The 25,268-nt window shown below is 44.7% G+C and overlaps 1 protein-coding gene across 3 annotated transcripts; it reads right to left on the minus strand.

The window, feature by feature from the left end:
• Nucleotides 1-468: 468 nt before the first annotated feature.
• SETD7 (SET domain containing 7, histone lysine methyltransferase) lies at nt 469-23,930 on the minus strand. 3 transcript variants are annotated; one of them, XM_074823690.1, is made up of 9 exons: nt 23,823-23,887; nt 22,258-22,302; nt 18,376-18,505; nt 13,327-13,528; nt 11,133-11,322; nt 9,365-9,446; nt 8,123-8,240; nt 7,672-7,829; nt 469-6,691 (listed from the first exon to the last, which is right to left on the minus strand). In XM_074823690.1, exons 1-9 carry the CDS (start codon nt 23,860-23,862, stop codon nt 6,511-6,513), a joined length of 1,146 nt encoding a protein of 381 aa, XP_074679791.1. In that variant the 5' UTR covers nt 23,863-23,887; the 3' UTR covers nt 469-6,510. The 3 variants fall into 3 exon arrangements, with proteins under 3 accessions (XP_074679791.1, XP_074679792.1, XP_074679793.1); XM_074823692.1 differs by having other exon boundaries at nt 6,607-6,713; nt 23,823-23,890; XM_074823691.1 differs by lacking the exon at nt 22,258-22,302 and having other exon boundaries at nt 23,823-23,930.
• Between the last annotated feature and the right edge of the window lie 1,338 nt (nt 23,931-25,268).

Consider the following 25,268-nt stretch of genomic DNA (forward strand, 5'->3'; position numbering starts at 1 on the left):
AGCAAGAGAGCAGCATCCACAACCCCAGCGTCAGCCTCCAGACGGCTCGACCTGGAGATAACGCAAACGGACAGCGAACACCATCCTGCCAGCTTTAGGCAACGCCAAGGCCAAGCAAGTCCCTTCTCCGTCCTTGCAGGAGATAATACAACGGTTAAAGACTCTCTGGCACACACGGGCAGTATGTTTTTCCATGCCACGACACAACTGAAGCCCACGTCATGTTCATTGCGAAGAAAAGTGAGTGACAAAAGCAGCAGAGGTGCCTGAAAAAAACCAAGGCAGCGGTGTCAGGAGTGTTCTGCTGTTCATTCACTGTTAATACGATGTGGCCTAGAAGCACTAGAACTGTGTGCCAAATCCTGCTCCCGGGCAGCAGCCACAGCCCTGACTGCAAAGCAACCGCAAGGGGGAGAGAGCAGAGGATGCCCAGAACCACGACACACAAATAACAAGGAGAGACGACGGTTCTGTGGAATATTTTAATATCTGCATTGCCTTCATAGCGCAATTAAAGCAATCTTTAAAATTCACTTATTACAAATGTTTGTCAAGTCTATTTTTCCCCAGAAACATTTTTCTTACTTCCTTGCACATACACCCAAACACACTATAAAAACCTCATTCATAACATCAAAGGAAGGGCAATCATCATTCATGTAAACATCTTTCTTAGAGTTATCCATTTTTTAAAAGTCATGAATAAACCTACAGATGTTCAGTAAGGCTCATAGTTCGAGTACAAATGTCATAAAACACCTATCAAGTACTGTATACAAGTTAAATACTCCGGGGTTAACTGTTAACACACGTATAAGCTTACCCCAAGGATTATTCTTTAGCACTTAGTTCTTCGGAACAGAGACACCCAGTAATTATGGGCTGAAGAGTATTAAAATAGCAGAAGGCCCAGCAGAAACTGTTAAGTAATACACAATTTTAGCCTGGATCTTAGCTCAAGAGTTAAACTCAGTACAGTTACAGTAGGAAAAGTTTTCTAGGAGGAAATCTGCAGAAAGGAGGGATGGGTCCATTTGTACAGTATCACAGAGGGACAAGCTGAGAGGTATGTCCTGAAGATGTGACTGGCCTTGCTATTGCAATTATTTATGACAGCTGTGTGTAATGCTGCATAAATACTTTCCCAAATAGCAGAAACGACCATTTGTAATTGTAAAGATCATTTGTTGCATCTCCCCTTAAAAAAAAAAAAATCTACTTATTGGTAATCAATTACACTTGCACCTTACAAAAAGACGTCCTTTTAAATTTGGTTTAGATCTTACTGGAACTTTTTTTTTTAAATATTCATTCTACCATGAAAATATTTCATACAAACATCATTTTACATACAAATATGTTAAAACTTGTGAAGAGGGTCTTCCCACACTCATGATTTTATGGCTTGAACATTTAATTGCTTAGAATTTTTGTATATATATTTCTCCTGGAAAAGAAATAACAGTAGTTACAGTAAAACTGGTAGAGAAAGGGCAGGAGCTTCAATTGCCTGAAGACAGAAGAGCGCCAAGAGGAGGGTCCATTCAACAGATAGTGACCTTAGTGTTCAAAACCTTTGATCTGGGGCAAGTAAACATGCACTCAATCTTGCACCTTTTTTTATTTATTTAAAAAAAATCCCTTATAAGACTGCTTAGAAATGCTTTGTCCAAAAATATAGTTCTCGTGTTTCCAGTACACAAAGCAAAAGGAACAAGTTGTCCCCGGGGCGCAGGTGAGCACGAAGCCCACTTACACCCACGGGTAAAGCTGCTCCCACGCCTGCGCTCCTCGCCCAAATGTTCTCAGCATGCAACAGCGTGGCGTAAGTGAGGAAGAGGCGTCTAATGCAGCACCCCAGCATATAAGGAGACACTTCAGCAATGTTGTTTTCAAAGCAATTGGGTTTTTTTAAGTGCTTGGAGGTGAATTCCTCAGGCACCCACAGCTCCAGCAATTCCGCTGTGCCAGAGGAAACCAAAGCAGCAGATAACCGGCTCTGTACAACTTGTTACCTCATCGCAACGGCAGCATTTTCCAAAAAGACTATCAAATCGAGTGAAAGGATAGAAATCACAGAGGTCTCTGGGACAGAAGCGACACTGTACAGTTCCTGGCGTGACCGAAGTGGTGAGCACCAGTTTCGACTGAAGGACGAGGGCAGCCAACTGGGAAGGAAACAGAAAAGTGGCGATTTCCACCACTTCTCAGTTTCTCATACCACGCGGGATACATTGGCTACTCTGCTCCTCCAGTGCCTGGCAGAGGGTGAGAAATCCCTGATGGTGCTCTCGCTTCCATGCCAGCAACGTGCTGCAACAGCCCCGGGAAAGAAACCGCAGCCACTGTCAAACTGTGAGCAACGCTGAAAGCTCCGCATCTGAAAAAGGCTGAGCTAAGGAGAAGGCTACCTGGTTGCTCCCGAAACACGCTGCCTCGCCAGGCTGAGCAACCTTCCTCCCCAAGGTCTCGAAACCTGCATGAGTCGCCCAGGAGCTGCACCTGGGCAAAAGCATGGGCCATCATAGTGGGTATTGTTGCAACTGTGGAAAAAGTCAAAAGGCTGTCACAGCTCTCACTCAGATCACTGAGAAGCCCTGTCCACATATTTCCTTAGACTTTTTCAACAGTTAAGACTTACATGTATTTATGTAGGCGAAGGGGTTTTTTAATTACTACCAAAAAAAAGGGAAAAAAAGCCTTTTCAGATTCGTGACGGAAAAATCAGGTATTGTAGTAGATCCCAAAAAGTAATATTATAGCACAAGACTCAACTTGAGACACCCCCCCCCCCGCCTAAGCCCTTCTCCCTCTTATCCAGAGGAGTGACCCAGCAGCAGGTAGCTCTCAGTTGTAACTTCTCATGCTCTCTTGCTCTCTTGTCTCCAAGATAACCACTTCTCCAGAAAACTAAGCTCTGTATTCTTGGTGACAAAACAGTGCTGCTGCAGCAGAAGATCCATTTAAGATTTTTTTTTTTTTTTTTTTATGAGAGATGATCAGCAGCCTCTAATACAGGCTGATGTAGACTCCTTCTCATAAAGAGCTCAGGTAACAACCCTCCCATCACACAGGAGCCACGTGCAGCACTGCAGACCAAAGGCAGACATTGGGAACTGATCCGTGCCTGAAAAAAGCAGCAATTCCAGGTTCTCTTACGCCATTCTTTAGTCACAACAGGTACTGAGAGCCAGCTGCTCACCCAGGCTCAGCTGACGGGCATCGGCTCTCCTTCCAGTTTCTGCGCTGACACGACAGGTCTTTGGCCACACTCAGAGAAGTGGAGCTTCTTTACTTATTGCATATTCACCAAGAGTCAGCTACATTCAACAGACTCAAATGGATTGCTTTGCAAAAATCACTGCTCCCTCTGCTCCAAATTAAAACCAGGTTTTGGTGTGGATCTCGTGTTACTACTGCTAAATAGTTCTGCTAAGCTGGTCTTGCTATCTAGTGAGTCCCAGAAGCTGAGCTGCAATACGTTGACCAAGTTAAGGCATTATTTGGAGTTCTGTAACTAACCTGTGTTTGAACCTGTGGTTGCCAACGCACACCTCTCAAAAACCTCTGAAGGACACACTGAGCCCTGAGCCCTTTCGCTATCTGGTGGTAAAAACCATCCCAACCATCGCCACTCTAACAGACTACAAAGAGAAAAAAAACAAAGAAGAATTAAGAGGCTTGGTCCTGAATCAAGCCAAAGCAGCTTTATAATCACAACTTTTATAGAAGGTTGGTCACTGAAGAAGGGATCTATAGGAGGACCATTAGATTTTAACAGAGCAGAGAGAAAAAGGACAGTAGAGCTAACAAAGACAATAGCCACAGCAGTAGCATACTACCAGGCTACAAGCGTACGCAAGAGCAAGAAAATCTGTTTGACTGTCACCAAAAACGGCTTTTGAGAACACACAGAGGATACCTCAAGTGCCTTTTTCTCTAGAATTTCCCTATTTTAGGATGCAACCTTCAAACCTGATGTGCAAAGAGCACCTATCTTGTATTTATCTCAAAAATCAGGCAATATGAAGACTGACAAATCTATTAAAACACAAGCAACTCCACACGAAGAGGAGATAGCAGAGGTATCAGGGACTGATCAGGAATGAAGCCAGAGGAGCTCTAGAGATCAGAACATTTTAAGCATGATTCTCTAGTGGGCACAAAGAGGCCAGCAGTCCGAAGCAGGTTATCAAGACTGTGGAAGGAGTTACCATCCCTTCACAGCAGGGTTCAGTCACGGTATCTTCCCTCTCCTCTTCCCTGCACTTAAACACAAGCCTCAACTTTGCAGACTTCATGGTCCTGGTGGGATAATCCACAAGATGCACACAACAGCTTCCTACCAGAGAGGCACGCTTTTCTGCAAACAGCTGAAACAGCAACGATCTAAAATAATGACCTGTGGGCAGGTAGGGAAAGATCAAGACATGCGTATCTTTTTGAGGTTCATTTGCTGAAGCTGTGCTGCCAACTGGCCTTCGACAACTCCCCCTCACCTGCGAGGCTCAGTTCTGTCTCTGCATGCTCAGCTGAGTCCCTGAGCTGTCACCTCTGCCAGCCACCTGCCTTGGATGAGAAGTGGAGCCGTGGCCTGAGTCTCCAGCATGAGGAGATGGGTGGTGTCAAAGCTCACATTCAGATCACTGCTGGAAGTGTCAAAAAGCCCTGAGCCTACTCGCCCCCCCTGCCCCAGCACATGCACAGAATAGCTTTTGTGCAAGCTTAAATGGTGAGGTGCTGGAAAAGGTTTGTGATCAGTCACAGGGACTAAACAGAGCCCCAAGTTAGAGAGGTTCTTATTAGTAATTCCTAACTTTGTACAGGTACCAGAGCAAGGATTCTCAGACTGCACAAAACAGCAACCTCATCCTTCCACTTGCAGGTACCAACCCAACACATTCTCCATGTCCAGCTCCCCAGACAGCCAGACACCTCCAACCATTCAAGCAACCAACTAAAATGTGTTGCAATAGAAAGGTAGGTCTGATTTCCAAATCATTTATGTTACATATATACAAACTTTTTAAAACTACAAACATTTAAAGAAAGTGTTGCAAATGCATTTGAGTTTTTCCTAAGCTGCTAAACCCAAAAGAGAGCATCAGAGTCCCAGAAGGGCTCCAATATCCAGACCGAGATGACACAATATTTCTCTCTTGCACAGCATTAGGCAAGACCAGTACAGTATCTGAAAAAATGCACAACAATTTCCCTACCCCTGAAAAACCCCAGAACACAGCCCTGCAGAAGAATATTCACAGGCCCCCACTGTTGGCTGCAACAAAGCTATGGATTGACTGCTGTTTCTAAATATGAGCAGTGGGTGATGTTTTTACATTCATTGTTTGTCTTTCAAAAACAATCTTTTCATATCTTTTTTTTTTAATCTTATTTTGATTTCTCATACTATATTAATTTACTGTGTCTTAAACCAGTACTACTAAAAGACAGCTACAAGGCTATATTCTTTGTCAACTGAACACACACAAAAGATACAGCTCTCCTTAACCAAGTACTACAGCCTGCCCTCAAATACATACACCTCCTTTAAGAGAATTCACGTGAGATGCAAGCATCTCATTGCTAGAATTTTTGCCTTGAGAACTGGCCGCTTTAACAGGTGAAATACACAAGCCAACTCATGGACACTAATGCAAGTAATGTGCTTGCCTTCCAGAACATGTACTTCTGAAAGTCCTTCAAAAAGCAAATCCGTTTTCTCCTTTCAGAAAATCTTCATGCAAAGAACAGCTTCATTTGCGTGTCATAATCATAAATTAAATAAAATAAGCCAGCCGTAAAGGCTAGATAAATATTAGGTTTGGACATGTTGCTATACTATTTAGAGAGCCACAGAGACCAACACACAGCACTCTCACATACACACACAAGCCTTTCCACTAGTTAGAAAGGATTTTCTCCTGCAAAAGAGGATTTATAGAAAGAACAACGTTCAGACAAGAGGAAAGGGGAGTTAAAACCCAGCCTCCTATACGCTAATAAATAAACTGCTCTATTGCAAGATTCAGATCAAAGGTTTAAAAAGGCAAAATTATGCTACTATTAGAGAATATCAAAATATTACTGTTATCATCACAAGTGGCATATATGCAAAAGGCAGTTGCACAATAATGCCTAGGCAGATAGAGAGCAACACTAAGTCTGCCGACTAAAAGTGAACGATATACCCATTTTAGTTTTCTGTCTAGTCTTTTGGCATCTTTGCATATGGTGCAAAAGCAGAAGCTACCAAAGAATATCACATCTTGTATAGAATATTAAATAATTTCTCCAGATAAGACTGGTGCAACGCTAGCTAATTTTAAATCTGCTATGAGTAACACAGTCAAACCTAGTTAGTATGCAAGAAACTTATCTCTTAACACAGAATGCAAAGTTATGATGCAACAGCATGAACAATCCCTGGTTGTCCAGTTTTCAGTATAAAGGTAGTGCATAGATCCAAGTTTCTGTTTCAGTTTGCTGAATGGAGAAGGAGCTCCCATTTCACTTTTGCTGGGCAGCCTGGAAAGCTTTCAGTTCCAGCTGGTACCACTCCGGTGCTTCTGGCCCGTTTTGCCCAACGGGGTTGTGATCGTATCCATAAGCCACTGTTAATTCTTCATCCTTCTCCACAGCCCTGATGGTTCGGATACACTTGATAGGCCCAAACCGAGGATGAACAAACCTAGACAAAGAACAAAACACCTCTGCTAGGCTTAGCTGTCAATTCACAGACTCTGTTAGCCCCTTTTATAGTTTCAGAAGTCACTCACAGCTCAGAGTAATAATCTGATATCAGATGAGTAGATTGCTTTGAGTTAACTTTATAAAGGCTTAAGTAATAAGGGCAAGAATAATGATATATTAAAGCAACTTTGTGTAGCTCTATTATTTGAAGTTTTTCAACAGTCCTGCAACATTGCTTGTTTGTCGTAAATAAAACAAAGTTAATCACTGCCACATGCCTTGGGCTTGCAGAGGTAAGCATCTGCACGACAAGAAAACAGTACAGATTATGAGAGACAGGAGAGCACGGAAAACTGCTCATCTTCATTTCCTCAGCACAGGTTACTTACCAAACAATCACAACATACTTCTGTACATCTTCTCCCAGCGTCCCACAGTAAAGGCTTATTTGATAAAAAAACCCTATTTTCTACATATATATCTCCACAGGTCTGTTCATTTTTACACTTGTATGAAAATATTTATACCTTTGAGCATATGCATACATCAAAAGTCTCCTAGTGCTCTGCAACTGCAGAGCAGCAAGATGCTTATTTTCTGAGTTTCAGAAATCCCAGCACATTTGATGGTGCTGATCAAGCATCTGCAGTTCAGCAAATACAGCGTAGTCCTAGCCAAGCTCGGATTTAGAGAGCTGTGCTTACACATTTTAGAATCAAGAGGCAGTTCCTAAAGTTCATGACAAAATTAACAGAGTTGCAAACTTCGAGACACTCCATGGTGTAAGTCCCAAGCATCATCAAGCACCCCAAGACTGGCCAGCTTCCAACTTGACCCAGGTGAGCAGGAACTCCTTCAGTGCCTGGACCCCTTACTCCCAGCCCCGCTGGCCACTCCTCACCCAGCTGCCCCAAAATACCCTGTGAGCCCAGGCTGCTGGGCTGCAGCTTCCACGCCGAAACACAGGACTCTACTTACGGGTCGTAGATGCAGTTAGGAGTGAAAGAATGGTTGGCCTTATGCCCCAGAGAGGCACAGTACTTGGCAGCGTGGTTGTAGGGCTCTGGCACGTCTATGACTGTTTCGTCATCCAGGGATATTGTATTTCCATTGAGGGCCCAGTCTCTGCTGTCTACCTAGTTTGCAAGGCAAAAATCCAGTGTGTGCGTGGAGGGATCAACTTTGCCAGCAGTTTGAAAGCAAACATTCAAATATATGCAACTTAAGCTTTTCCTATAAGTCATTAAAAAAAAACACAACCCACCACCACTTTTTCTATATATACATAGGTGAACATGCATTTTTTTTTTCAATTAAACCCCATCATATTAAATCTTAAGGGTGGGAATGGGGTGGGTGTAAAATCCTACTAGAAGAAGATTTCAGAAGGAGCAATGAAAATTCAGACTGACTTTTTTCTCTCCTTTACCTCCTGGTGTGTAATTCGCACTCCGTTGTAAAAGGACATAACTGTACTGGCTTCTGCTGCTATTTTTGAAAATAACCCTTCTCCAGCACTGGAAATGAGAGAGACATCAACATACACCCTACAAGAGGAAAAGAGCATGGAATTAATGATTGGCTACAGTTCTCATTTTCAAGAAGTGTTATCACAACACTACTGGCATAAAGACTAATACTTCAATATAATAATAAAACTAATAGTAATAATTCAAAACCTCCAAATGCAACTCCTTCTCCTTCCTCTCCTCCCTATGTTCTCCCTACTTTGGCAAAATGAAGGTTTGGTGGGAAGTAAGGGCTGACTTTATCTATTAGTTTAAAATTTATTTTCTTTAAAAGTGTCAATCTACTATTACACCTCAATGATGGCTTCAGCTCAGGAACACCCTCAATAACACATCAGAGTCCCAGAGGTCCCCACTAAGCTGAGGTCGCTGGTGTGTACGTACACAGATGAGCAAGAGTTTTCAAGGTGAAGTCCTAGATCTTCAAGCACTTGATGCAAATTAATGCCAGCGTTTTACTAATCACTTAGATTCTTCAGAGTATGAGAAAAGGACTACAATGGAGGTATCTACAGAGCAAGGCCTCCTAAAAGTCTAGGTGAAAAGTGTAATTGTGGAATTTCCATGGAAGGGGTATCACTGGCTGCATCTGATGAGACAATTGCTGAGGAACGCGTTTTGACTTTACATGGTTGTCACAAACAGCATCTCACTTCCCTCCGGCTTGATGATTTACTCTTGACACTTTGCTACATCGCGGGGCGGGGGGAGGGAGAAAACTTTGTACAACGCAAGCCATCAAGTGAAACACATCAAATGCAGTGCACAGCAATCTGAAGCTAGTTACACATCTAGAAAACAGGGAACAGCATACTTTTCTGCTCAGAATGTCGTAGATGTGCGCTGTTAGTGGAGTCCAGGACTTGACTGAACATGTTTTTGAAATGCTGATAAATTATCCTAGTTTAATCTCCTAAAAAGTATCGCTGTGTTCTATCCACTAGAGTGTAATTTTTATCATGTGAATCAGAAAGAAATTCAATCAAGTCAAATGCTGACCGATGTGCAGTAATTTCACAGACCCTTATGGTCTTTTTAAAAAAAAATTTAAATGAGAAAAGGTTTGCAAAATTAGGCCCTAAATATGTAACAGCAACGAAATATGGACAATATTGAAAGAGGGGAGAAGAAAAAAAGCCTACCTCTCTGACTCATAAGGATCAGGAAGAAGTGCATTTGTGGAAATGCAGGATGAAGTAGATTTGTCAAAACTGTATGCTGGGCCTAAAAAAAAACCAAACCAGAAATCAGCAAAGGAAATAAACTAATTGGCAGTACTGAAAGCATGCGACCTGTAACTTAATCAAGACATTCAAAAATTAAATTTTAATGACTGCACGAAATAAATGTTATGCTTCCAAAAAAAAAAAAAAGGTATTAATAGAACTGCACCGGTAGAAGTTTTTCAGTGAGATACTGTTTCTTGATTATTTTTTCCCCTCAAGATACTAGAGTAGCAGTATCATCACAAAAAGGTGATATGTATGTTTTTCAAACTATCAGCTTTTAAAGGAGGACTGGATAGTCTTTCAAAACTCACCCTCCCAGAGTCTCTACTTAAAAGTAAAGCAAAGTCTAAAAGGATATATTCAGTAACACATTAATTATAGAAAAATCTTGGGACTATTGCATGTATGAAATGTTTTCTACTCCAAATCCTGAAGATACTTCAGCCTGAAGATAATGTTCAGTAATCACAAAGTACACTTGCTACAGTCATTTATTTCCTGCCACTAATAAGCAACTCAGTGGTACAGCTCCTAATTATATCCTTACATCCCTCTCCAATCAACTGCCAGAGGACTATCTAGGAGATAGGTTAAAATGCAGGTGGAAATAAGATAGGAAAAAAAACCCCAAAACACAGTATTACGAAGTTTGATAAAAGACCATTGTCCCTGGTCTCCAAGATCTGTTCTGGCTGAAGGCAGCTTCCTCCAGAGTGTAATTCAATCCTATTTACAAAGCACAACTGTACCCTGTCAGAAGTTATCTTTTACGTTACATTTTGATTTGCTATCACAACTGAGAGATTTTAAAAGTAAAAAGTCACATGCATTTGCTTCTCAATGCCTTTTCACTGAGTTTTATGTTCTTATTTCATATCGAGTGAGACAATCTTTGCTGGCAAAACAGTAAATGTGTTAGCATAGTCACTGTTTATTACTCATGGCCCTGCCCGCAGCTTTAACCCACTCACCTCCAAAACACCACATACACCTCAGAGCAACAAAACTGCTCCAGAACTACAGGCCCAAGGCACCACAGCCCTGGAGAAGGAGCACTGGCTACATGGGCTGAAGGTACCACTCTGACCCCAACCATCTCATAGCCACCTTCTGTCAGCAGGACTAGACAGACTGAAGGGTGCTGGTGAATCAGACTGTTACACAACTACTGAATCTAGTTCACTAATTCCAATCCCTGTGTCCTTTCAGCCCTGTAACGCAGATGCCAGAATATTCACGGTGCTAACATTCGCTTGCACAAACCCAACTGACAGCTACAACCAAACCACGGCCTCCCTCTCCACTTCTAGTTATTTTACTAACAAAACAAAACCTGTAACTGTGCCAGCATTAACATGGTTAAGCAGGTTTCCATTCTGGCACATACGGCAATGGTGTGTGTGACCAGCAGGACTGCACCCAGGAGCGTGCAAGAGAGGGTTATGAAACACGGTTCAGCAGCACCACCGCCTGGGTCACTTCCCATTTGTTCCCAGAGCAAAGGAATTGCTCCACATGCCTTTCTGTCCAACTTTACAATTTAGAAAAAGGGCTTCTCACTAACAGACTTATTATCACAGCCAGCCTCTGGAGTCTCTAATGGGGAACATTATAGAAACCAAGCTGCTTGCAGCAAAGAGCTGGTAGGAAGAATACAAATTTCTGTGTTAGCTGAACTTACTGCCTGGCACTACTTCAAACTGAGGTTTCCCATCCTCTACAGATGTCAGAGTTGCCAGTTTTGCTTCTATCATTTCTCCATCTATGAACCTTCCAGAATATGCAGTCTTTCCATCAGGGTACACATAGGCTATTTTCTCTCCAGTCATCTCCCCTTCTTCATTCACTTCTCCCACAAGGCTGCCTCCATCCTGAAAGTGCAGACAAGAAAGAAAAGGCAGAGCATTTAGTTATACTTTACTATCTTCAGTAAATGAAAAAGATTTTCCCCAACTTTTTAAAGAAGCAATCTAAGCAACAGTAAGTTCAGATGTGAGATCATGAAAATTAGTGAGAAACAGACACATGAAGAAGCTGGATGAAGTCATTCCAATCAGGATAAAACTGATAAAAGAAACAGGCAAAACCCAAGGTCTTTCCCTTCCATGTGACACAAATACTGAGTTTCAATTGGCAAAATTTTTACGTGAACAGTCTGTGAACCAAGGCCCAAAGCCACACACAAACTTCGTCTGAGTTTTCTGTGCTGGAGGAAGAAAAAAATTAAAATGCTGCCTTGCTCACTGCTAATTCATGGTACATCAAAAGACTTGAGCCTATTGAAAAAAAAAAGATTTGCTAGACAACTGGAGTTTCTCTGTCCCAGCATCCCCCCACAGTGTCAGGTGGTACTCGAGAACAACTGTTTGCTGAAAGCCATCATCAGCAACACTTTTCCTCTCTAAGGTTTACATATTTTAGCCTTGGGCTTTGCCATCTGTGATTTGTCTGCAACTCCAGTTAGGTCTATTTACAGAATTGCAGAACCAGACGCATAGATTAGCACAGGTCTAACGGGTGTTTATTTCAAAAAGGACAAGGAAACATCTGCAAATAATGCCCTGGAGCAAAAGCAGCAGGTGTGATGTGGAAACAGACTCATTTAGATAAAGATTGCTGTGAACAGACTATTTCAGGGTGGCACCATTTTCTTCAACTCCAAGGATGAAAGAGCTTCAAACATACGGTAGTAAGGGACAGTGAACCTAAGTTTGGGTAAAATTGTGTGCACATAGCATCATGCACAGAACCATGCATAAACAACTGCTTCCGTAACAAAGGTTTTTTTGAAACACCTTGCCTCCTTTAGTCTGGCAAGATGATAAACAACCTCTAAATACCCACATTTCCAGAAGGTACAGCAGCACTTCGACAGCTGGAAGATGAAACAGCAGGCACATGACCTGAAGGGTCAGCTGTGTGTATTTTATACACTAGTACTGAAAAACTGCTACCTGTTTGGCAGCATACACCAAGCATTTGTTGATTCTAACACACACTTAATGGCAACAGTGAAAACCAGTAAATAAAATGAACAGCCAACAGTGAGCATTTGAAATGCAACTAAAGTATGTGCAATATGCAGCACAGAAATAGATCGGGTTTTGACCAGCAGCTTAATTACATGCAGATGTCTCCCCCTCCTCAACACAAGGTAAAGATTGAAAGGTTCAACATTGGAGTGCTGTGTAAGACTGAACAGGAATTAAAATCTTAAAAGTTTACATTAAAAAAACCCTAAAAACCAGTACAACCACTATTGCCCTAGCTAGTATGGTTATAAAAGCACATCAAAGATTTCTCCAGAGTTTTTCAGAGGAGTATCTGAGTGTTTACCAAGAATCAGAAAGATAAAATTCTGGCTTGCTTCATGAGCAAAGCACTTGTTCACACTCCAGTCAGAGGCACAGCTCTCCCACAGTTACATTCCATTTTTTGGGCAAAGCCAGAATTCACAACATACCCTGCAGAAATGGACAAAGTCTCCCCTCCCAGTTAATAAGGGCAGCAGGTTGCAATAGCTTGCACGGCTCCCATGCTCCTCACCTGCAGTCAGCACTGCAAAGTGGCAAAATCACCAGCCCAGCCTTCCCAAGAGGGTATGCATAAATGCACTTCCAAGGGGCTGGGTTCCCTGGAAGATCAAAATAGAGGGGGCGTCTCACAGCCTTACTGAATCCTGTCTACTGGGCAAACACTCAGCACTGAAATGGTTTAACTGTATGCTGGATTATCCAAAATCAGAATGTGCAATCTTCCACCCAGATTTTTGTGTGTTGACTTTTGGATAGCTGGGTCATGGTGGATATTTCAGTTGGGGAGAAAATACATAATGGTACTATACTGCAATGAAGAGAGCAGGTGGTCAGGCTTACCGGGTAATAAATCCAACAAACTCCATGTCGAATGTTGTCTTTATACTGCCCTTTGAATATCAGCCGCCCATCACTGTCATACTCCTGGGCTGGTCCATTCAGCTCTCCATCCACATATGTGCCATGAAGGACAACTCCATCCTCGTAAGTGTAGATTCCCTGGCCTTGAAGGGCATCATCAACATAGTACCCTTCCAGGGTGCTGAGAAAGAGAGAAAGAAAACAGCAGTGGAAGACTGTTCACCTCTCCAAGAGGCGAACCCAAAGCCTCGACACGAGGCACAGCACAACTCTGCTCCTCTGCTCGCTCTTCTACATATTACTGGTGCAGAGAGGCTGAGGGGAGACCTTCAAGAAAGTCAGGTCCAAGGAGAAGGTAACTGCTGACAGCCGGTTTGCTATTGCTGGGTACCTTACCACCCTCCCCGAAACGCACACCACCACTGCAACAATGACAGCTTTTCTTTGTTTTCTCGGTGGCCTCTCTCCGAGAGCCCAGGCTGTTGCGGGGCTGAGCGATGCACGGGCAGACCGAAAGGTATGCTGAAAGGCTCAGCAGCTGCTGCTGGGGCTCCCTCCTCCGTCCCCTGACAGGCATCGCTATCCCCCCCATGTCTGAAACTACCATGTGTTGGCTAGTTTCAACCAAATTTGAGGGGGACAGGGGGGAAGGGGAGCGGGAAGGTAAACCTGACTTCTCCAGAAAGCCAAGATGAAACACAGAAACTTGTTTCTACAGACCTCCCAAGACAGAAAACAACTTACGCTGTCCTTTCACCAGGGTGCGCTGCATGGACACAGCATCATTTATCTAAATGGCATTGCTGGGCTTTTTTTATAGGCTGGGGTAGCAAACTACAGCAGTGAATGGACGCTCGTGGTCAAAGAAGAAATTAGTGCTCAAGCAGGCTACACTTACATTAGGATTTTCTACCTCCTACGCTTGGATCTTTACTGACATCTCTCCGGTGAGATGAAATTGAACTGCCACACAGGTGGGCTGCCAACAGGGCACAAACTGCAACCTGCTACCAGTCCGGTGTTAGCTCCCTAGCGATACACTTAGCAGCAATCTGTACTGGATTTGCTAAAGGCACTGTCATTTTTCACGTATTTCTATTAAACTGGAACACAGCCTGTCAAACAGAACTAGTGCTGCACCTGAACAAAGAGACATTTCACTTCGGTTTTGTCTTGCAAACCCTTTAGAAGGGACACAATAATATCTTGCAATCTGCTTTGCTCCCTTTCTTTAAAAAAGGCTGTTGAGAGAAGCTACAAAAAATGAAAGCATAACTGTAAAAGAGGATCTACTCAGTTATTTCTTTCTCAGGTTAGAACTAGCATAAGGCAATACAAACTGTTTGGCTTTTACCCCAGCATATTTAGCTAACAGCCAGCTGCAGTACACTTCACTGCATAATTCTTTTTCTGAGGCAGACATCTAAGGTGTAAGCCCAAACAGCATCTGGGAGCACATGACTCTACATGTTTTACAAAACTTTACAACACAGATTTTCAAGAGCTGCAGAAGGAATGTTTTCTCAGAATTAACTTTCTGGTTTCTAGAGCTTCAATCTCTGTTTTTACGTAACTTTGGCAAACGGGCTGAGGTATCCATGGGAAAATACACTACAAAAGCCTCGATGCAAACCAGATGCAGAGCAGGAAGGGGCAAGAAAGCTGTTTTACTTTTCAGTTGGATTAATTTGTTGATCCAGGTTGCTACAGAGCTGCACAGACAGCGACGGCACCACAGCAGAGGGAAGGAGCAAAGCAGATGAGGAAACAACCAGAAATCTGTGCACTTACTTGACTATAAATGACACCACTTTCTCCTCTAGTTTATCATAGATCACCACATTTGAATTTCATTGTAGCTGACAACACACACAGAGTCCACATGTAGGATTACTCTTTAAAAGAAGCAGCCACCCCCAGTTTATGTAATCAAACAGACCAAAACCCCTTCTTGTTACCTTTAATGATGTTAGTTGTAAGTTAACAAGTTGCTAAATTACAACAGTGCTTCAGCACTGGAAAAAATATCTTTTCTTTTACTGTAGCTTGAATCTCTACATTTTCTTTCATTGGATTAAGCTCCAAACAATGTCCAAAAGATCCATCTCTTTCTAGTCTCATACCGTCTAAGGAAATAAAAAAAAAAAGATACCTAAAGAAAGAATTCCGTGTCCTTCAACCTTGCCTATAAAGTCAGGTTCTCTAAAACTGTTATACTTTCCACAGTTTGAGTTATTTCCACCCTGTTCCCCCCTTCTCTCTTTTTAGGCTCTCAAAGTACAGTGTCTGCAGCCAGACACAATACTTGCAACTAAGACCTGACCAGCACAGGGAAGAATAAATAGCTTCTGTGTCTTGCATAAACAAAATCTTGTTAATACAAACCCTGACTAGCCTATATTTCTCCAGTTTGCTTCTCAGATTATCATATTTGTGATAATGTAAAGTCTTCCTAAAATCAAGATTTATCAGATGTACTGTCTTTCCATTATCCACCAGGCCTGGAGGGGATCTAGGATAGCCACTACCTAAAAAATAAATCAGTGATAAGAACTGGGGGGAAATACTTAGTGCAATAGTCTTCCAGGTAATAAGTTACATCGATAGACCCTGATCCATTCATCCCTCACTCCCTGATCTCCCCTCTTTCCCTCTATACGGGAACACTGAAAACTTTTTCTTAAAAAATAATACAGTTTCTGCTGTGTTCTGGGAGATGTCAGTTTACAAGGGTTTCCAGTTAAGGGAGAACGGCAGCTGCAGCTCTGTGCCAAACACGGCTCTCATGCTCCCAGTTATTGCGCAAAGTGTTTTTGTAAAGTGCACTCCAGCAAGCCTTAGCACCAATGAAAGCTCGAGTACACAATCCAAAACAGGGAGTATGCCAGAGGTGAAACTTCTCTCTCTGAAAGAATATGTTGGGTTTTGTTGCATTTTTGAAGGGGGAGGAAAAAACAACTGGTATTTCATTCCAGGTTTCCACTCCCTTAAATAATCAACAGGAAGGGGACTGCTATTCCAGTAAAGGGAAAAGTTTTCAGCAGACAAACAAGGCAGCCAGGCAGCCCATCCTATTTCCCAGCACTCAAAAAATGAGAACGCTTACAATGCTGCCAGTCATGTCTGACAGGACCCAACTACTCCTGAACAACAGACCTACAGTGGTTCAGCTGTCAGTCTTTACCAGCAGCCTGTGAGGGAAACAGATCCAGGAATGCTGAAACCAGCTAACTTACTGCACTGAAGCACCCAATACCGCAAGGGGAGAGGTGCTTTGAGAAATTTTGGGGATTCATTTCTCTTCTTCGTAAGCATTCAACCTTGCCCATGGCACAGTTAATGGAAACAGCACGTCCTGTTTTATGCCAGGTCATTCTTCCTGCAACACATCACAACACGTGAACCATCCACTTTCAGAGAGCAACTTATTCTTGCTAGCTGAACGTAGCTAGGTAAATTGCAACATCTTTAGTAACTAGTCACTGCTCAGTTAAGGCTGCTTTAGCTAATTTAAAATAAGCTTAGGGCAGTTTGTAAAAATATACTGTTTTCCAAAACCACATTACAGATTGTTTTTATATATTTACATTCTGCTAGTTCCTGAAGTCATACAGTAGCCAACTATTCCATTTTTTTAAGGGTTATGAACATTAAAAAAAAAAAAAGAGTTGGCAACACTGAAGCAGTACAGAAAAGGCTCAGCAGCAGCCTGAGTTTTCCCACAGAGCACTGCCTGTACCCTGGATTACTTGGAGGAGCAGCCCTACAAAACAAAATAGTGGGTCAGTTTCTCTGACTGTACAATCAGCAACTGCTCTGCTGAGATCATCAACAAGCACAGAAGCGTTATGTACATGTGTCCATAGAGATGCTGTCTGCCAACTTAAAAAAAAAGGCTATTTTAGAGAGGTCAGCTGCTGGGCAGTACTGATTTTCAGTTACTCATAAAAGATTTAATAAGCCCATTACCAACAACAGTGGGGATTTTTCTTCATCCAAGCTCAGAGGCCTGATCAGTTTCTGCATAACTGAATAAATATATTATCTTCCTCATGAAAAAACCCCTCAATCCCTAGTATGAAGCAACTGCAAAGGCAAGTACAGATAGGAGCTGACTCACTGAGACAGCACAATACCTCCGCTCCTGCTCAGAAGTTCGCTGAGCAGGAGGAGAGTAGACCCGGCACGACTGTCAGTTTAACAGCTGCTATTCATAGTGCCACCGACAGCTGCAAAACCGTGAAGAATCCTGTCATTTTATACATCTGCTGCTCCTTTGGAGGAAGTTCTGAGCAACTGCAGAGAGAAATGCTGCAGTTGGGGGAAGATGTACAAGGTGTTCATAATGAAGACCTGAGAAGAAAACACATGCATGGGCAATGTCTAGCCCAACTTCACTGCCACAATTCCCAGTGAAGAGAGTGGATGTTAATCTGAAATAAATCCGGCCACAAGCCACTTGAAGAGGATTAGGTAGAGTTGGGAACAAACCTTTATTTAACTCAGTCCTTTAACCACTAAACTATTTCCAAGACCAAGCAGAGGGTAAGCCTCTCCGTCAAGGTCCTATGTCTGTGCGTGAGGTCTGGCACAGGGAGCTCCCAGTCCAGCTGCAGTCTCTGTAAAGGGCTATAAGACAAACAAAGAATTCTACCTACAGTTACAGACTTCAACTTTGCGGTCCAAGTCAATGTCAGCATGGCTTCCAATAGCTCTGACCACCTCCCAGTTCTTACGGTCTCTAATTAGTTTGTAACTTTACAGCACTGTAAGAGCTCAGGCCGCTGCATTCTCCCACCAGGAAACAACTTCAGGCATCACATTACATACAAAGCCCCCAACCCCATGGCTACAGCAGCAGTAGAGAAAACTTTCTAGCTACAGTGTTTAATGAGAAAGCTTACCCAGAAACTCAGCAGCATACAATCAATATAGATTAGTTTTGTATCACTGCAAGCAGAAGGCAGAATATAGGAGGGAAAAAAAAAATAAAAATAAAAAAAAAAAAATCGAAGAGTCAGTGTCTACCTTCCATCAAAAAAGAAGAACTTGCCACGGCCATTCTTTTCTCCATGCACAAAGTTTCCCTCAAATCTGTCTGTTGATGAATAGGTGACTGTACAGAATCCATGTGGCAACCCATCATCATCTAGATGTCCTGAAATAAAAACCAGACAGAGAGCAAAAGAACACATTAAACATTATATAAAACTGCAAACCTGTTCTGATTATGTAGATGCTTGAAATGCAGTAGCTCCCTAGTACAAAACAATAATCCGCATCAAAACATTTCTGTTAGGAACAGTGATCAGAGATTCAGTACAACTGAAGTCTGTACTTGTGTAACACACTTCACCTCAAAAACAAAAAGGGTGAGGATAAAAGAAACAGAGAGAGAAGAATAAGCAAAAAGATATGTTTCTAAAAGAAACAAGGTTCATACTATTCTAACTTGTGTTAATATACGTCTTCAAAAATGTAATAATTCTTTATCTAAAATAGGTATTTCCTGATGAGAACAGAATAGATTCAGACTTCAATCTACTGAGTAAGAAAATGTTTGGTTTTTTCTTTTTATAAATACATGTCTTACAACAATGTGGGTGTGCCACCTTGTAGCTGTATCCACAGGGATTTAAAGAAATAAAAGCATATAATATCTATAATACTATGCCCTTGCAACATGTCAGTCAATTTGCTATTTCATATTTTAAATATTTGAAATCTCCAGTGCCTTTCTGATGTGTTCACATTACATGCCCCAATCCCGTTCCCTTTCCTAGCCATATCAGCTTTCCCCATTACAGCTGTTGCCCATGGGGAAAGCAGAGGGATGACACACTTGGATCCCTATCTGTATTTTACAGAATGCAGCTGGCCAACTCTGATTAAGTTAAAGCTTAATAAGGCTCCTACTGCATCTCTATCTGCCTTTTCAAAGCCAAAACAAAATGGAAGAAGAGTGTTTTAAACAACTGTTATTGTCTAGTTTACCTGTGTGAACTTGGGAGTCCTTAGCACTGCGTTAGCAGAACATTGCTCTGACTGCAGAATGAAGATGCTGAAGCTCAGCAGGGCTGCTTTCCGCACAGCATACACCAGGCACGAGTGTAACAAGCTCCCATCATGACATTTTATCAGCTATAAATTTTGCATGAAAATGGACGCCTAAATAAAAGCTAGCATATATTCACATTCTTTCACATTGCTAAATAAAAACTGATCTCTGATCCCCTGCGTCTCTTGGCGAGGCATACAAAGTCTATTAGAGATGAGAGACAGCTCATGCATCCACTTCTACAGGCTTTGGGTCAATCTCTTCCCTGAACAAATTTGCACCCAAACTTAAAAGCTTCAACACATACATGGAAAGGCAGAAACAACTCCAAGGTGACAGGGAGCCATCACAGCCCAGGCTGATGCAGGCAACAAGAGGCACTTCAGTGTAACCAAACCTTGAGTCCTACACTCAGAGAGAAAGCAAGCTATGAAGACAGGGGTGGAAAAAGCCAACCACCTATGTGGCTTCAGAAGTCCATTTATTCGTGTCCTGATGGCAACAGGTCCACAGGGTTCTGCGGGGACAAGGTACCTAGAGGGCACATGCATGTCCATGTTGTTCTTCTCACATCACTGTTTTAAACTACTGGTTCCTTGGGATGCTCCACAGCCCCCCAGGGACACCACAGGCAGGGCATAGTAAGGATGTGGGGCAGCATCTGGTTAAGAAGTCCTCTCCTATGAGGCGCATAACCCACCACAGCCTTTTAATACCAGATTGATTGACAGAAGAACGCTATATAGCACAGGATACTCTGTCAGGATATATATCCACATTTTTGTCTATCTCAAAGTAAAATTTCATTTAAAAGGAAAGAAAAAAAAGATGAAAAGATAGAGGAAGGGAAAAAAAGAGCTAAGCAAATGTTCCTTAAAATAACCAAGTAAGGCTGTGCAGATTTATTACCCATCCCCTGCACTTGTTACATTAAAGTAGGGAAATACACCCAGAAAGAAGGTTTACAGGTGAAAATATGAGATAGCTGAACTCATCCAAGAGTCCAAATTCTCTCCTTCCCACACATACTCCCCAAAGTTTCTCTCGCACCTGCTCTGGCACCTGCCTAGCACCGTCTGCAAGTAGTGCAAGTCACTAAGCCGGCAGAAAATTCCTCCCTTTGTCATTTTGTTGCTGGTTCAGGAGGCTGACCCCGCACCCCATTGCCACCGCAGAGCTGGGTGGCTGGGAGCCGACCTGCCCCTCTTGGGGGTAGCAACCTACCACGCTTCCAGTTCAGCCACCTCACAAAACATCACTGAGCTCTTAAACCAAGTTCCCAATCCAAGATAGACTGAAAACAGTTAAAAGTTTAAAAAGTTAATAAAACCAATCAGACACTGCTTACTGTCCAAGCTGAGAGAAGTAACAGAGTAAAAAGAGCAAAAGTAGGGGGGGAAAAAAGGTTACATCCCTAAAGGCTTTTAATAACTTTGAAGAGGAACCCTTTAAAACAAAAAGGGCAGCATGCTGCTCTTCAAACAGAAGAAAGGCTTTTTTCCCTCCCATCCATTCCCTTTTTGTAGAAGGGAAAAGTCTTAGCACTTATGTCAATTTAACTAAAAGGTCAGTGAAATTTCTGATTGCAGACACCCCTTTTAGAACACAAAAACAACTATGTCAACATTTAGGGGTTTAATTAAAGGCTTCAGTTTTATCAATATGGGAAGGTTATACTGGTACAAGTTAACAAACCCTAAACAATAGACTTCCAGTTTTTCCCTCACTGTAGGAGCAAAACTTTTATAAAACAGTTGGATTAAAGAAGATATACTGACAGTATTGATATATTATACTACTAAAAAAAAACCAAACCAACAAACTTGCAACTTTGTTCTCTGTGACTATTCAGTTTTGTCAAGATTTTGCTGGAATGCAAAGCCCGACACAAAAGCTGCCATGCTTATACACAGCACGCATGTCAGGACTTTTACACGGTAGGATACAGACTATCCCAGAGATTTAAATGGTCAGCTTTCATCTGATGGCCTCTATACAGAGTCTTAATCTCAGCTGCAGTACAAAGAATCCAGTTCTTCTAATATGCTAGAGATTTTCCCCTCATGAAAAAAAAAATTCCCTCACCCCAACAAAACAAGAGACATTCAGTCTCTCTTAGTCAATAGGGGAAAAAAAGCAATTTCAAGTTTAATTACATAGATGCAACTTTTCCTATATGGCTGAAGCCTTAGGCTCTAATTTTGTTTCAGATGAAGTCAGTGGAAAAAATCCTCATTATTTTCATGTGAGCAAAGCAGAGTGTTCCACTTCCCTTTCTTGCCTCTCTCCTCCATTTGCGAAAACAAAGCCAAAATGTCTAAACATATTTTTAAATTATTGCAAAAACCTCACTTTTGTTACTTCTTTAAGGGTCTCTCAAGATCTCCTCTTAAGCTCAGGCCATGGACTTTTCAAGAAAAACAGGGGGCTAGTTCACAATGCAGCATGATGGGGCCACTTACCAAAAACACTGATGTACACAAACCAAAGATAAAAGCCCTTTACTGTCTGTATTAGTATTACTTAACAGAAGACATACAGTGTGCATCATCAATAAAAGATTCTGGCTACAAAGATGCCAGATGGATGTTTTAGGAATAACAACAATAAACCAACACCCCCCTTACAAAAAAAAAAAAAAAAGTGATCATTTCTGTCATATTTCTAACTTCCTTCGGGTAAGTGCAAAACCACCCAGCCAGCCTACTCTCCCCCAAACAGCACCCCGCTTCTGTGTCACTCAGAAAAACACATAGTTTCATACACACTGCTGAAGAACATATGCTTTAAAAAGTCATTTCCTTAGCCCACAGAAACAGTAAGCAGATCCACGATATGGCAGAACGCTTTACCTGTGATACGAGGATCAAGACTACGACTCTCTGCCCAAGACACAACTGTAATTCAGAGATTTGGGGAGTGGGGAAGAGAGGGAGGGGAAGAGACCCATCTGTTAGGAAGCACCTTTGGTTTGAAGAATCTCACGCCCCTCACAAGCATGTTTTACACCACAAAGCTCCTCTTTGGCTCTGTTACCACATACCTAAGCAATATATCCAGATCCTAGCAGCAGCTGCTTAACTCGCATCTGTTCTTAAGACTAAGCTGCCGTGCTCAATGTCTTCTTCGGAGAAACGTGCTTTGAGGCCTAATCCTCCTGCCACAAGATACAAACAGTCCACCATCGAACGATGCGGAATTACCGGCATCTCCTCACAATCAGCTCCTTACTTTGTGTGCTTAATCCCGACAGCTGAAAATCCAGGATTGCTCTTTCGGGCCAGGACTGTTGCCCTGCGAGGGACCTTCGGGGAGCAGGCGCTCTCCCGCCCAGCCAGCACGCTTTGTTCGAGAGCCACACGAGGCCAACCCGGCCGCCTCACGGGATGATGGCGTGTTGCTGAGTTGCATCGCTGCGTGCCAAGGTCTCCCATCGGTAAAGCCTCCCAGAGGCGCGTGCCTCGGGTTTAAAACTCTTAAAAAGGGTTAGTTCTCCGCTCACGAGAGGCTAGCGCAAAACGGGGTGTATGTTGCCCGTGAGATGGGCCTGCCCGCTCCAACACAGGCGGCTCGGCTCCAGCTCTGCTGCCCATGGACACGGTTACCCCCTCCAGCTGCCCTTTTCTTGCCCCTTTTCCACTTGCACGAAGGTAACTGCGGCCTCCGACAGCGGCAGCCCCCCTCACCCCCCCGGCTCCCAGAGTATTTACCGGGGACAGGTATGCCGGCTACACCAGTCGGCGCTGACGGAGCTAGCTGAGCTCCGGGAGGAAGGATTCCTCCCTCGCAAGCCCTGCCACCGCGCTAAAGGACGCGGCTGCCGCGGGTGCGCGCCCTGCAGCCTGCACGGCAGCGCAGGGGCCGGTACCGGGCAGCACCGACCCAGCGGAGAGGCGGCGGCCGCCCCAAGTACAAGGGCGCGCCGAGCAAAGGCACCGGCCGAGTGCCACCGCCTGCACGGGGGGCACAGCAGCAACGGCAAAGCACGATTTTTTTTTTTTTTTAATTTTTTTTTTTTTTTTTAACGTTACGAGCAGAGCAAACGTCAGCAGCAGGTTCAGGGGCCGGCGCCGCAGCGGACGGAGCGCCCAGCTGCGGGCGGTGGCCGGGGTACGCCGACAGCACGGGGCCGGGACCGGACTCACCCAGCCGCCCGCCCGGCCCCGCGACACGGCGCTGCCCTCTCCCCCCCCCCCCGGCCGGTCACACACCGCCACGTGCGCGGCGGCGGCAGCGCGGCCGTTGCATAAGCCCGCTGATGTCATGCGCTGCCGCCCGCCCCGGGCGCCCCTCTCGGGCCGCCACCGGCCCGCGCCCCCCCCACTTTAGCCCCGGCACCGCCCGGCGCCCGCGGGGCCGCCTCCCCCCGCGCCCGCCGCTGCCGGCGGTTCCCCCCTGGCCGCGCCGGGGCAGGTACCTTCCACGGTCTCCTCCAGCGTCTCCTCGTCGCTGTCCATGGCGGCGGCAGCGGCAGCAGCGGCGAGCGGGCGGGGCGCAGCCGCGGTAACCCCGGCGGGCGCGCGCGCGCGCCGCCCCGCCCCCCCCCCCCCCCCGCCCCGAGGGCGTGGCCAACCCGTAGCCCCGCCTCCTGCCGGGCGGGAGGGGCGGGGTGTGGGCGTGGCCGGGGCGCGCGGCGCCCGCCCGGCGGCCGCAGGACAGAGGGGCTGGAGGCAGAGACCCCTCCGCCTCGCAGCAAAATGGCGCCGGGCGGGCGGGCGGGGCGGCCCTAGGAGCCGCGGGTGTCTGCCGCCCAAAGGCACCTCCCGTGGCTGCGGCGCCGGGCAGCGCGGACACCCCTGCGCACCCGTGCGAGACCCGCGCGGAGGGGGAGGTACGCGGTGCTCCAGCGAGTGCCCGAGGGGGTCGTTAAATTTCTGCTGGAGAATGTTCCTAACGTGGCACAGAGCGGCACAGGCGGCGGGAAAATCCCACCCCATCCAGCGGTGGGCCCCCAGGCACCCCGTCTGGTACAGGACTAGCAGGCTACCCCTGCTCCAAATGGGCATTTCGACCTTTACCTCATCAAGCAGATCTCCTCACGGACCCCAGCCAAGCACCACAGCACCGCTTTCTCCCTCCCCACACCAAGAGCCACTCTTACCTGCTGCTCTTGACATTAATTGCCAACTAGTTAACTGCCAACAACTTCACAGGCTCTTGGATTTCAGTTTTGCAGGAAGGGTGACAACCCCAAGCAGTGGGTGCGATTTATGAGCTCTTACCCAGGGGACGTGAGGACGCTGCTCTATCACCACACGCCTCAGCGTACTGCAGGGACCTCGTGCTCTGCCACAGCTTGGCAGCACGCAGGAATCATCTTAAAGGAAAGTCAGAGTGTTTCTAGGTCTTGTAGCCAGCTGTCTTGGGAGCGCAGGAGGTATCTCCTTCATCCTACCGGAGATGACCCAGACAGTCGGGGGCTGGAGGACGTGCTCTGCGAAGTGAGACTGAGGGAACAGGGCTGATGCTGAACAGCCTGGAGAGAAAACGGCTTCAGGGGACCTAGCAGCTGCCCACCAGTGCTACCGAGAAAGGAGGCTCTTCACAGTGGTGGGAGGACAAGAGGCAATGGACATTACTGGAAACAAGAGAGGTTCAGATGCGACATAAGGAGAGACCTGCTCCCTGTGATGAGAGCCGAGCAGTGTAGCAGACTCTCCGGAGAGGTTGTGCAGTCTCCATCCTTGGGGGCATCTAAAGACTGACCAAGTAAAGCCCTGAGCAGCCTGATCTGACCTCAGAGCTGGCCCTGTGATGAGCAGCAGGTTGGAGTAGAGACCTCCTGGGGTCCCTTCCCACCTGAAGGACTCGGTGGGACAGCCACATGCTGTCAGGCAGTGCTGCTGAAGACAGGGACAACATC

This window comes from Strix aluco, chromosome 4 (assembly GCF_031877795.1).
Source record: "Strix aluco isolate bStrAlu1 chromosome 4, bStrAlu1.hap1, whole genome shotgun sequence".
Taxonomy (NCBI): domain Eukaryota; kingdom Metazoa; phylum Chordata; class Aves; order Strigiformes; family Strigidae; genus Strix; species Strix aluco.

What these genes read in the sequence shown, in the direction of transcription:
- SETD7 (XM_074823690.1), bottom strand. Translation starts at nt 23,862, where the DNA reads ATGGACAGCGACGAGGAGACGCTGGAGGAGACCGTGGAAG. An exon ending in GCTGGAGGAGACCGTGGAAG is followed by an intron (nt 22,303 to 23,822) that starts GTACCTGCCCCG and finishes TCTGAATTACAG; the next exon opens with TTGTGTCTTGGGCAGAGAGT. An exon ending in TGCGAATTACACACCAGGAG is followed by an intron (nt 7,830 to 8,122) that starts GTAAAGGAGAGA and finishes CTTGCAAACTAG; the next exon opens with GTAGACAGCAGAGACTGGGC.